This window comes from Pagrus pagrus (assembly GCF_965226575.1).
Source record: "Pagrus pagrus genome assembly, chromosome: 15".
NCBI lineage: Eukaryota > Metazoa > Chordata > Actinopteri > Spariformes > Sparidae > Pagrus > Pagrus pagrus.
Genome location: NC_140199.1, coordinates 19,626,537 through 19,639,429, shown reverse-complemented (window position 1 = coordinate 19,639,429; position 12,893 = coordinate 19,626,537). Strand labels below are relative to the sequence as shown.

General features: G+C 43.1%; 1 protein-coding gene across 1 annotated transcript in view; it reads right to left on the bottom strand.

The window, feature by feature from the left end:
- Positions 1–12,893, bottom strand: part of mcu (mitochondrial calcium uniporter) — a 65,022-nt gene that overhangs the window by 33,094 nt on the left and 19,035 nt on the right. Inside the window, exon 2 of the mRNA XM_084375106.1 lies at positions 3,105–3,218. Coding sequence (XP_084231232.1) covers positions 3,105–3,218 — 114 coding nt within the window. The remainder of the gene's footprint in view (positions 1–3,104; positions 3,219–12,893) is intronic.

The following is a 12,893-nucleotide window of genomic DNA, read 5'->3' as shown; positions in this document are numbered from 1 at the left end:
ACCACACACACACAGAAAGAAGAGGAGGTTGAGCTAATGCACTGCTATCCACAGCAGTAAGATTGCGAGCACTCAAGGAACAAATATCCTGTTCTCGTCATAAAATTTTCATCCCGTGCAAGCTTGTTGGTGGGGCCGAGCGCATTTCCTGGTGAAAAATACACACACTTAACCTTGAGCTGATCTTTTTAACATAATGCGTCTGCTTTATTGGATTCTAGCTGGACCTTACTCACAGGAATACCAAGTGCAAGGAGTCGCGGTCCGGCCAAGACAAGTTGGAAAGGAGACGAAGGACAAAGTGGTGGTGCCGAGAAGTCCTAACGTCGGATCTTGTGACTGCTCGTCATGTTCTACTGGAAGGACACTGATCTGATTTGACACCTTGTGCCAAGATAAACAATCACAGCCTGAGGTTCATTTTGTGATTGTTAGGACACACTCAGTCATGACATACTGTATATACCTAAATGTCCTCAGTTTCTTGGGTTAGCTCTCTCCCACAGGTTTGGAGTCGAGCCTTTACTTCCGTACTTATATATGTCGCTATGTAACAACCCTTAAATAAATATATATTTTTATATATTTATTATAAAATAAATACACTGTGTCAGCAGACATACAGTCGCTACTGCTGTAGTAGCGTTATTTTAGATCACACTACCTTGCTCGGCATGACCCGCCCTACTCTGCCTTTGATTGGCTACATCCTGTCCGTTAAGTAATGTGCATGTGCAACTCTAACCAAAGATTGAACCGAGGCGAGATGTCTCACTCTGTCGCTAAAACGATGCGTTCAAGAGACAGTGTGAAAAGGGACGCTGCAGCAATGCACCATATGAGAAAAATAAGGTTTTTTGAAAATTAAAGTACATAAACCTATTCTACTAGGACCTCCAAATAAAAGTAGGAAATTAGCATAATATGACCTCTTTAAATGTTTTTCCTTTCTTTTTTCCTGTTTTCTCTGATTCTATGTATAATTGTACGGCTTGTACTCTACATTAACCACATTCTTGATTTCTCTCGTTTGTGTGTCCGCACAGCTTGTTTGACTGTTTCAATGTTTGTACTTTCCATTTGCATGATCGGAGGAAGCCTAGAGATACAGATCCTTAAATAAACACAACATGACCATCCTCACCAGATGGAGTCATGTAGTCATGGAGTTGTAGATGCAAAAATTTCCTGAGCACTTTGAGGACTTCATGTTCTCGTTGGCTTACAAGTTACCTTTTCAAAATCACCGGTGGCCTCAGAAAAAGGTGGTCGACAAAACAATCTGATGTCAGTGTACATTTAAAAGAATCTTTCAAACTCTAAATATATAGAAAATCTAAATATATAGTGACCACGAGAGAATTTTACATGAAAATGAAAATATGACCTTCAACATTTGAATACTTATACTAGATATATTTGTAATTTGAAATGCTATCCTTCATATTTCTTTATTCTAATCCTTATTTCTTGCCATTATTCCAATAATGCTTGTTGCACATTAGCATTTTAGCATATCTTATGCACCACCCCTGCATTTCACTGTACATATATGAATAAAAAATTGCGTGTGACGAATCAGTCGTTGAATCTTGAAAGAAGCCAAAGTAGACTCCATCTGCTGATGAGGATGATGTGATATGATCAAAAGCTTCAAACGTGTCCACTAAGCAGACCCCATCAACTGCTATTTGCATCACAAATGTCCTCTGAAACATCTCTCCACAAGTACTGTAGATTCCAGTTAGGTACCACACCATCAAACTACACTGACACTTACAGACAAAAATTTACTTTCAGCAATTTGTTGCAACTCTATTACTGCAACACAACCCTGCAGGAAAACAGACAAATCAAACCGGATTGCACAGCTATGTGATCCCAACACAGATGGCAATAATCAATCAAATCTATAACTGAGGAAAGATTTAATTTGGCATTGATGTCACGCTACTGTGCCCAGCGAGAGACGTGAACACAATCACACAGATCCATCCATTACGCTATTCTGTCAGATAACAAACTTCCATCTGAAAGCCGTGTGAGCAGCAGCCAGTGGAGAGACTATAAAACATCTGCAAGTCAATTAAGTCTATTGTGATAACTTATGTAGCTCTAATTTAACTGTGCTGATTTAAAAAAGGAAGAATAAACTCCCCCTGTGAGGCATGACTCATTACTTGCAGTAATTTTTGCCTTCTATTAACAGCAGTGTTGGTGGGACACTTGTGATAAGTTTGCTTTCACATCAAACAGAAAGAGCTTGTTCTCCGCTGTTACACATGCAATTGCAAAACTTGCTGCCGTTTATAATCCTCGTACGTAATTGTCAGCGTGTTGATTTGCAGGCCGTGTCGAGGTTTGATGGGCTTCATGTGGCAGCAAACGCTGCTTCATGTCAACAACACTGAATCAAGGCAACGCCCCCCCGGTGGAGCGGTTGCTTTGAACATTGGGATTTTTGAATACATTTGAATAGATTGCTCCTTTTAATGGCTTTATCGAGGCGCTGCCGCCCGGTGACCTCATCAACCTTCAAAGGATTCTACACTAAACAGAACTTGCATGCTAATCGCAGGTAAACGGAAATTAACAGGAGCAACAACAGATTGCTTAGTCAAAACAGGGACATGTGGTGAAGGATTATCAGGATTTGTGTGACAGGAATTTTATTAGACATTATCAATTTAAATCTAGAAAAAAGTTTGTATTGAATGTAGAGTTTTTTCAGCACTCAAACAAGAATAACACTCCTGAAATTCTTCGGGTGCTTGGCAGCTTCTTAGTGCGGAACGCTGCAGGTGAGATTCACTGCCACTGTCCAAGCTGCCGATATGGATCAGATATGTAAAGCAATCTGAAATCTTGGCCTCGTTATGAGACGACAATATTAAAACTGACCTTTCCAAATGACTTTAAGAACTGCTTCAGGGTGATGAAGGCGTCAGAAAGTGCTGACGCTGCTGCTGCTGCTCCACATCAATGAGCCACACACACAACTGACCTAATAACTATGGATTTGCTCCGGAGGCCAAGCAGCACGGAAATTATTCACGTCCAAAAATGAGGCAGTCTGTTATTTTCGCAAGCATACACACACTAACCTGTGGAGGCAGGGCAGTGGGAGGCTGGGTGAAGAGTGTGGAGTGGGCTGCTGACCGTAGGCCATGTGCTCTCCTGACAGTCTGGCGGGCGAAAGGAGAAGGCAGTACCTCCTGCTGCAGAAAGAGACACAGACAGACACAAGTGTCAAGCTGGGCTGCATCATCACTAGCTCAAAGTGGAAACAGAGCGTTTTTGGGAAGAATCACAACACAAACGGAAAATATCAAACCCCGCGCTATTTTCCAAACAGCCGACATCAGGAGCTAAAAAGAGGCTTAAAATAATGAGGCGTGAAAGTGGTTGTTGTGTTTTATTTTCTATTCCCGTCACAGGCCGGGGCAATTTCCTTTATGCTGCAATTCCAGCAAACCATGTGGTCGGGGTTGTGTGAGTTGACGGGGGCGGGGGGGAAGTATCATGTGAATCTTCCTGTGTGTGTGTGAGGCTGCCTCTGCTGCCTGCGACTGTCAATCAGAGGTGAAAGGGCTGACCAGCCTGCAGCTGCTCCACACCTAAACCAAGATTAGCAGCACGTCTTTTATTCACTATCTGAATTAGGCTGTTTACAGGCTGACTGATATCATACCAGAGGATACGCACAAAATAAAATATGGCTGCTTTGATGTTTCTGGATGTGAGCTTGTTTGGGTAAAGAGAGATATTTTCAACTGTGTGTGTGAGAGTGTAGGTGTGTGTGTGTGGGCAGGTGTATGGTAGAGGGTCACGCCAGCTGGCAATGACTAAAATACTTTCACCTTCAAGTTAGCGTGCACACCTCGATGTTCCCTGCCTGCCAGTACTGAGGAGAGGTAAGACAGAGATAAAACGCTCTTCAATTATAAACACTGAGAGCACCTTGACTGTACACACTGAGCAACATCGAGTGCACCCCATTAACTTCCCATATTAGACTCATGTATGTGGATTTGTTTAGTTCAGCCTCTGGAGGGGGGGTCTGATCACAGACGCTTTTACAACACAAGCTGCTCGGTCCGTGCTTTGACACTCCACAAACCTGCTCTCGGCATTCTTCGGCAAAGATTAACAAACAGAAAGGTCAGGCATTAAGATTACATCCTCATAACCGTCCACCATCACCAGTGCATTAAAGAGGCTGCAAAAATCAAAACCGTTTGGGCAGGATTTACTCCGATCCCAAGTAAAATGTGCGAAAACACAGTTTGGAAATGTGTGGAAGACGGCAGGTGCCAACAATGAAACAAAACAAATGTTTAATTTCTGCACCCGCTTTTAAAAAATGTTTTGGCAAGGAGCTTTGTAGTTATTAATTTCTTTCAAAAATACTGCATTATGTGTATTTATATTGACTATAGAAAATCTCCTTTCACAAGTGTCAAACAGATGATACTCTAAATGTTTAACCATTTTCAGTAACACTGATTACATGAACAAGGTTAAGGAAAAGGCAATTTGAGTACATTTAATTAATTTGGGGGGCTGGAGCCCTGTGCTACAGGAGGCCGGAGCCTTTCCCAGCATGCATTGGCTGAGAGGCATTGTACACCCAGGAAAGAGCACTCACATTGACACTTGTATTCACAGCTATGACCAATTTAGAGAGGCCAATTCAACAGTCCTACCTGTTCCTGGACTGTGACAGGAGGCCACACAGACACAGAGGTTAACATGCAGACTCCACACAGAGAGGCCCCACACAGAGTGTGGCTGCTGGACCCCCAGCTGTGACATGACAGAGCTAACCATTAAGCCACCACGCTGCCAGTAAATGAAAGCTATACATTAATTAATCAATAGTAATCAGTTTAACGGCCTCTAATAAGAAGGCTGGCACGAGAAGCTTGGGTACAGCAGTAATTCTCTAATGACGTATCTGCTGTGTCCTTTCCGCTATCAGAGCTGCAGTCTATGAATGGATGTCTGTGTGATACCTTCTCCCTCTACGTGTTATTACACACGCAATTACCTTCCCTTTTAACGACTTTCAGTCCCGGTAAATTACATTTGACAAGCAAGGACAGAGCTGGTATTTAGCCCATTTGAGGTCTTGTCAGTGTTAACATGAATATAAGTTTTTTTTAAACACTTTGGTAAATTAGGCCTTCTCTCAGATAAAAACATTCCAAAGATGACTGAAGTATGATTTTATTTAATTTTTCCACTTCTCAGCATGCAGACCTGCAAACGCTCAGGACCAGTCCAGCTCAAACACTGGCCACCCTGGAGAGGTTCTGTGATGGGAAGCATCGATGCCATTTCTTTTTCTTCGGCTCTCACTTTTCAACACAAACTAAAGCTCTTTAAGAATTTCAAACACACCGTCCTCAACATTAAGATGGCCAATGGACCTTGGTAGTAAGATAGCATTTTGCTGCAGGATTATTGCCCCTTTCTTATCTATGACAAGTCAGGCATACAACTCGAGGGAGGGGCCTGGCAAGCGAGTCCTGCTCAGGTTTGTTACTGTGGGGCAGAAGCGGCATTTGTTTGATGCTGTGGTGTTGGATATTTACAGAAGCTAGGCCTCCGCCAAGGCAACAAAACTGACTCATTTCCATGCTGGCAGTGAATTCAAGCAGCAGCAACTACAATTACAGAATAATGTGTCTGTTTGGGTCAATAAGCTCCCGTTCAAAAAGCACTACACGTTTTACTTATTGTGCAATAACTGGGAGCCTGAGGCGAACGAAAATAAACAACACAACATAAATAAAGAGGAGAACTGTTGAACCAAGTTTAAAAAAGCTACTTAAAGTAGCTCCAGTGTGCAGGATTTAGGGGATCTACTGGCAGAAATGGAATAAGATACACAAAGTTATGTTTTCATTAGTGTATTATCACCTGAAACGCCACTTTAGATTGAGCCTTGTGATCTACAGAGAGAGCAGGTCCTCTTCCACAGAGTCTGCAATGTTGCACCGCCATGTTTCTACAGTAGCCCCGAACGGACAAAATAGACACTGGTTCCTCTAGAGAGGGCCTTTCCCATTTTGTTTGTGTTTTTTGCCACGACTACAGAGGAGGATGAAACAAGGAGTATTCAGGTCTTCAATCTAAATGATTAACTTGATTTGAAAAACACCTCATTTGTGTGTTACCAAATGAAAAATTATTTTAAAGCTACTACAATGAGTTTTTAACTGGTTATGAAATAGTCTCAATGTTATGCAGATGCCTTTATATGACCTCCATAAGCAAACAAGACCTTCAGAGAGAAAATCGACTATTTCTATTTAGTTTTTTATTAATGTTTGCCATCGGGTCTGCGCGTGCAGGCTGGAAGAGCCTGTGTTTACATTTTCCCCGGCAAAGTCGCAGTGAGTAGTACATTAGCCAGTTAAAATGAAGCATGTCATATATTTTTTTCTTTCGATAATTTTATTTTTGACATGATATTTTGCAGTTTTGACGATGGAAACACAGGGGCCTCCAAAATCAACAAAATATCAAAGTATCTTGTAGTAGCTTTAAAGTTGTTCAACAATCTTTTTTTACTTCAAAGGTATCTACTAATATACTAAAAACAATTTCAGATTTGAAGTTTTTTCCAATTATCCAAAAGCTGTTTTATCCATGTGGTATTACATAGCATGGTCTTCAAACAAAGGGCAAGCCAAAATCTCAAGGCACCCCTGTAATCAAATCCATGCAAAATAACCTCTGTAACATGTTATCTAATCACTCTGTACTTTGGTTCCCTGAAAGGTTTTGAAAGGATTTTTTAGGGTATGGAATTTGCCTCTGAATTGGGATATACGTTAGAGGACTGATATAGTGAGTTCAAATGTGTTCATTACCTGTTGTATAGCTGTATGATGCAATAATAACAACAGCTGGTTGTAACAAAATCCCACGGCACACCTGGACTTGCCCCAAAACCACTGACATCGAGCAACCAGTCATCATCTACTTTGCTAGCAGCTTCATATCATTGGGGCTATTTGATTGGGTACACCCTCGCCTATCTACCTTTCACTGACCCTTCCAACACACACATACATTCATGTACAGCGGGACATAAATTTAAGCCACTATGTTAAAGGTTACAAAATACAATATCGATTCAAAGCCAAAGCTGAAATTTGTTCTTTATATGCTAATGATGAATTCCCACAGGCGTAAATGTCATTTGATATGCGACAAATTGTTCGTCTGAAAATAGAAAGATGAACGAAGTCGCTGCGGCCTCTCTGCACCACCAGGGGAGGGGAGGTCCCGTCTATTTCTGTTGATTAGATTGCCACAGAGGACAACAGCTGCTCTCTCCAGATACCAACTTCAACCCACCGGGTAGGATCATACAGAACGCATACACACTCAAAACACACCTCTTTATTCTCTTGACACTAACAACGCACCAGCTGGTTAAGCCTTGACTGACTGTGCCCTTTCTTAGAGGATAAAACACAATAAGCAACAAACAGTGAGGAGACCTATTTTTTGCTTACCAGGCAGCAACTCAAACACAACAAAAAGGAAAACATCCCCCATCATCACCCAGCCAGCAGAAGAGAACATCGTATTTTCAGTCAGACGTGTAGTTTTTGAATACCTCGAGTAGTGAGTGCTGAGCAATAAACCAGCCACTACAACTATTGTATTGATCACACATTAGTTTGATATTTTTAAGTAAAGTGTCAACCAATTTGAACGGAAATCGATGTAAAAATCTGAGATGAGGGTGAAGATTCACAGACCTGAAACTGAGATAGCATGTCAACAAAGATGTGTACCACAAGTTTTAGAAATGTAGTTTGTCTTTTAAGAGCCTAAAGACAGTATGGTGCTTTGATGATACCACAACTAGGATATCCAGAGATATTTAAACCATACAGAAGCACTTAAAAAAAGATCTGCAACAAACACTTGATTAATAGATTCAATTGAAGGAAAATCATCAATCGAAAGAAACACAGTGGATCAAAACTATTATGATAAGTGATTAGTCTTTTTTTTCAAGCATAAATGTCCAACATTTGCTGGTTTCAGCCTCTTAAATACAGGATTTTCTGCTTTTCTTTAATCTTTCTTCACAATCTTTTGGTTGCTTAGACAAAAGACGCAATGTGAAGACATCACATCTGAAATTGTGATGAGCATTTTTCATTTCATTTCATTTTTACATTTTATGGACTAAACATTCAGCGATCAATCGTGGAAATAATCAGCAGATTAATGATAACGAAATTAATCATTATTTGCAGCCCTGCTCTGCTGATATATGGCACGAAAACTGTGTAAACACCGATATTATCATCATCCGTCGCACTGCCCTGCACTAGCTCAAGAGCAAGGCACGTTGAGGACACAGCTAGGTTAAATTCACGCATTCAGATGCAGGTGACACACTTCAAGCACATAGTCTCGTGGCATCCTTCTCATTTTAGATGTCCGATGTATCGAAAGCTCATCCACATCACGTGTGACACTTTGAGGACCCAGACAGACAGAGACGTGCTTCATACTCCTCGTCACAGTGAGAAAATAAGCAACCCCAGGCTGAAACGTATTGATTTGCTGATTGACTTATGGCACGGTGTGTTATGAGCTTGCTTCTGCTCGGGGACCAATCTCCACCGATCACAGACACGTCAGGCCTAAACTCTGCAGGGCTCGTCGGCCTCTCGGGTAGCTCCAGTCGCACCAACTCTTTATCAGTCGTGCTTCACATGTTGTCAGTCTGCTGCATTTGACACCTGAGTGTCGTCTGATCCAGGGCAACAAAGTACTGGAGTGTTTACATGAGCCGGGAGCCAGGGCCAGACTCCAGCATTTCGTCACCTCTGCACATTCCCCCCGTGCTCGAACTGAAGTGATCCTCAGCTTCTTTAATTACTGGAAACGACTCATCAGCAAGCAGCCAGAAGACTCAAATGTCCCCTTATGCAACATATCTCACAGCTCAGATTGGCTAATGGTTAATCTTAGGTGTCACAGATGCAAAGTCGCCGCATAAAATGGCGCAATGGAATGGGCCTGTGGGGGTGCTCTGGAGAGGCGCCATCAGACTGTGTGTTTTCAGCATCCTCTACCCAAGAGCCTATTAGCCTCAACTATTTAATTTTGAAAATAATGCCCGACACAGTAGGTAATGTGCTGTAAACCCTTGATGACTCCACTGATTGAGTCACCGCAGGGTAACACTCCTCCAAATTAAGGCACAAATCAATTCTGAAAGGTCCCTCACTGTAGAAAGTGAGATTTACGTGTCTTTTTTTGTTGTAAAGCAGGTCTGAGTGCTGCAGAAATACTGTGAGCGTATCAAAACTAAATACAAAGCCTGTATTCAGAAACTGTACTTTTAAACGAGCCGTCAGGACTTCTGCAATGTTGTGATGTCACAACAATACAGTCACCGCCCTCAGTGACCAGTGCTTGCACAGGCCTGTGGGAGCTGACCAATCAGAGTAGGGGGGGGGGGGGGGTCTTAAAGAGACAGGCACTGAAATGGAGAGCTCAGACAGAAGGTGAATAGAGATGAGGACAGTTTGAGAAAAATAATGTGTTTTTCAAACATTGCAGCATGTGAAAATGTTTCTATTAGACACCCCAAAATAAAAGTATGAATGTGACAATGAGCATTACAAGGGACCTTTAAAATACAAGAGTGGGAATATCAAGCACCTGCTTTACAAATAACGATCCAAGTCTAAATATAACACCTTATATTAAGTCAACATATCACAGCACTTCAGTGAATCCGGACAGAGAACTTTTTATAAAAGCAAAATAACTATCCTCATTACCTAACACCTAAACATGATACTTAAACCTGGTCCTGTGCTTGGTGAAGTCATAGACACTGGTTTTTCAGTAGCACTTTAACAAGCTTCTCGGTTACAGAAATAACACGACGAGGGGTCAGACAGGTGTCAGAACATCACGAGTGTGTGTGTGTGTGTGTGTGTGTGTGTGTGTGTGTGTGTGTGTGTGTGTGTGTGTGTGTGTATGTGTGTCACACGGCTGATCACATCAGCTCAGCGGATGGGCAAGCTGCTGAGAGCTAATTAATGAGAGACAAATGAATGGGGAGCCCATTTGTTGCCAGTTAAGCGAGTTAGTAAACCAGTACAGCAGATGGTAGATGGAAGACTATAGAGAAAAGAGCCACAGATGCACAACAACCATTCTTCCTACATCATGTCCTCTTGTTCATACGTGTTCAAAAGCACACAGCTATTTAATGATGCATGTTGAGAGAATGATGCAGACGCTGTTGTCTCTCCGAAGTCCTGTTGTCGTCAGGCAGAACTACAACTTCTCAATGACTCTGCAGCAGTGTGGCCAACATTTATTGTACATTTTCCCTGATTCACGCTCTGATCCGGGAATCTCTCCCCATTTCCTTATCTTGCCCTCTCAGTTCTTCCCGCCTTGCTCATTCACCCTCTCTGCATCTCCCTCACTCGTCGGAGAAAGGCAGTCCGCCCGAGGGAGATGGGGGGGTGGTGGTGGTGTTGGCGAGGGGGAAAGTGGGGAGGCTGCAGGCAATCACTGGGCACCGAGAGGAAAGATGAAGAGAGTGAGATAGGAGCGAGGGAAGGAGAGTTAAATGAAATTGCCAACACATTAAGCACACCCTGATACCCAGTGCCTGCACGTGCGGGGTAAAGAGGAGTGGAGGGGTTGCCGAGTGACCGCTGTCCAATGAAAGTCTTTCATGGTTAAGGAGAATTGATCCAGTTTACGAGGGCTTCCCTGGATGTTCCTAATGGGCAGACACATAAAGACAGGAGATCAAGGATGGATGAAACAAGCTGTCCAGGTAAGCCGAGGGGATGTGAAGGACTCAAAGTAACCACATTATAGACTCTATCAGAATCCCAGTGAACGCACATGTCGACCTCTTCTCTGAAGGACGTTTGCGTGTGGATGCTCATGTGTGGCTGCTTCTCTGCAGGACTGGGCGAGGAAACAACCTGAGCCGTGTTGCAGGGCTGCACGCAGACAGGAGGGGAGAGGGCTGCATGGTCAGTGTCTGCCTTCACCATTTATCACCTGCGAAAACACAGACACTCACGCGTACTAGACCTTCTGCCTGTTTCCCCACTTGTTCATGCGGGATACGCACACATATACGCAAAACGGGGTCATGAAGGCGGAGTGTGCATAGAGCTGGGTTGACAGCTTAGCGTCTCCTGCTGCAGCAGAGATGAATGGGCGGGCTGAAAACTGCCTTCATTCATAATGAAATACGGCAACAAAGCAGCTTCATCCCCAGGTGTCTCAGGGACTATAAGAGCCGGGGAACAGACAAAGAAAGGAAAGCAGAGGGGGAGACTATAGCACAGGATGGGAGGGCTTTGAAGGCGGTAAGAAGGCTGATACATGCTCGAATAAAGCCCTACATCTACTATAAAAATATTTTCTTGATTTATTGCCCCAGGTGTTGCACAAATAAAGCTCACAAGGGCAGAGAGAGCAACACCATAACAGTGCTGGTGCTGTTGGAATGGCCTGGAAATGTCAGAACAAACAGTGCTTACTTTATCACACTTTTAAAGACCTCGCTGGTCCAACTAGCTCTTAAAAGGGAGGACTTAAGATCCTGCAGGACAAGAATGAACTGAATACAGAGGACAAAAGGGATTTGGAAGCAGACTGCGGTGACAAGGGTACAGCCAAAGGACAGAGGGGAAAACTAAAAATGCTGTGTGCTTTCTCTCATACAAAAGACACATCTCTTCCAAACCTTTGTGATAACGCTGGTGATCAGCGGCACAGACAGTGGTAGCGTGGGCGTGAGGGGGAGGAAGCACATACACATGACAGAGAAAGAGAAAGAGAGGGAGCGGGAGTGAACATCATCAGCGTCAGAGAGGAGAGGAGGGACTGAGCAAGAGAAAATTCTGTCTGAGTGTGTGTCTGTGCTGGTCTGTGTGTGTGTGTGTGTGTGTGTGTGTGTGTGTGTGTGTGTGTGTGTGTGTGTGTGATCATAACAGTGCACTCATTCTTAGCAACTGTGAAAGCCACAAATAGCAAGAACCACCTACCAGCACAACACTGGACTATATGAACAGCCACATTAAATCATGATATCGCTACTGAAAAGGGCACAATTTCAATCTTTAAAATGTTACAGTCAATACCGACACTCACTGTTTACACAATTAGGACTAAAATGGACTAACACAGCCAAATGTTGTATATATTAAGGAAAATATGGTTTTGGCGGGTTTCCAAACTAAGTGGCAGAAATTGTACACAGCCAGCAGAAAAAGCTACGAGGGTCTCTTCAAGTAGCTGCTTACATGAGTCAGCTGCCGTACGAACACCGGATAACACTAGCTGCGCTTGAACAATATTTCTTCGATCCGACTGCAACCATTCAGATTAGAGATTCCAACTTCACTGTTTACATGGATACTTAATAAAGTGGTCCAATAAAATGCGCATTTAAATTGGCCCAAAATTGTCTGTGACAGTCATTCGCTCTGCGTCGTGTCATGGGGGTAATATTTGTGTTTCTGGTTCGGTGGATTCCAGCTTCGTTCAGCTTTACAACACTTCAACAATCCTTAAAGGTGCAATATATAACAGCTGACCACCTTTCCAATTCAAAACAAATACAGGGCAGCATAAAACTCGAGTATCTGTTGCTAACTGTAGCTGCTGCTAGCTAGTTAGCTCCGTTAGCGGTGCAGTTATCAGTCCAGACCGGGAGTTTGGAGAACCAGGGGAGTGTTGGTATTAACATCACTAGCACGGACGCTTTAGTCTAGGACGGGTCGGGGCTGGCCGGTTAGCATGCCAACTTCAGTATGTATCTTTGCAACACAATACTGTTTTCGTGGCAGCCTGTGACATCA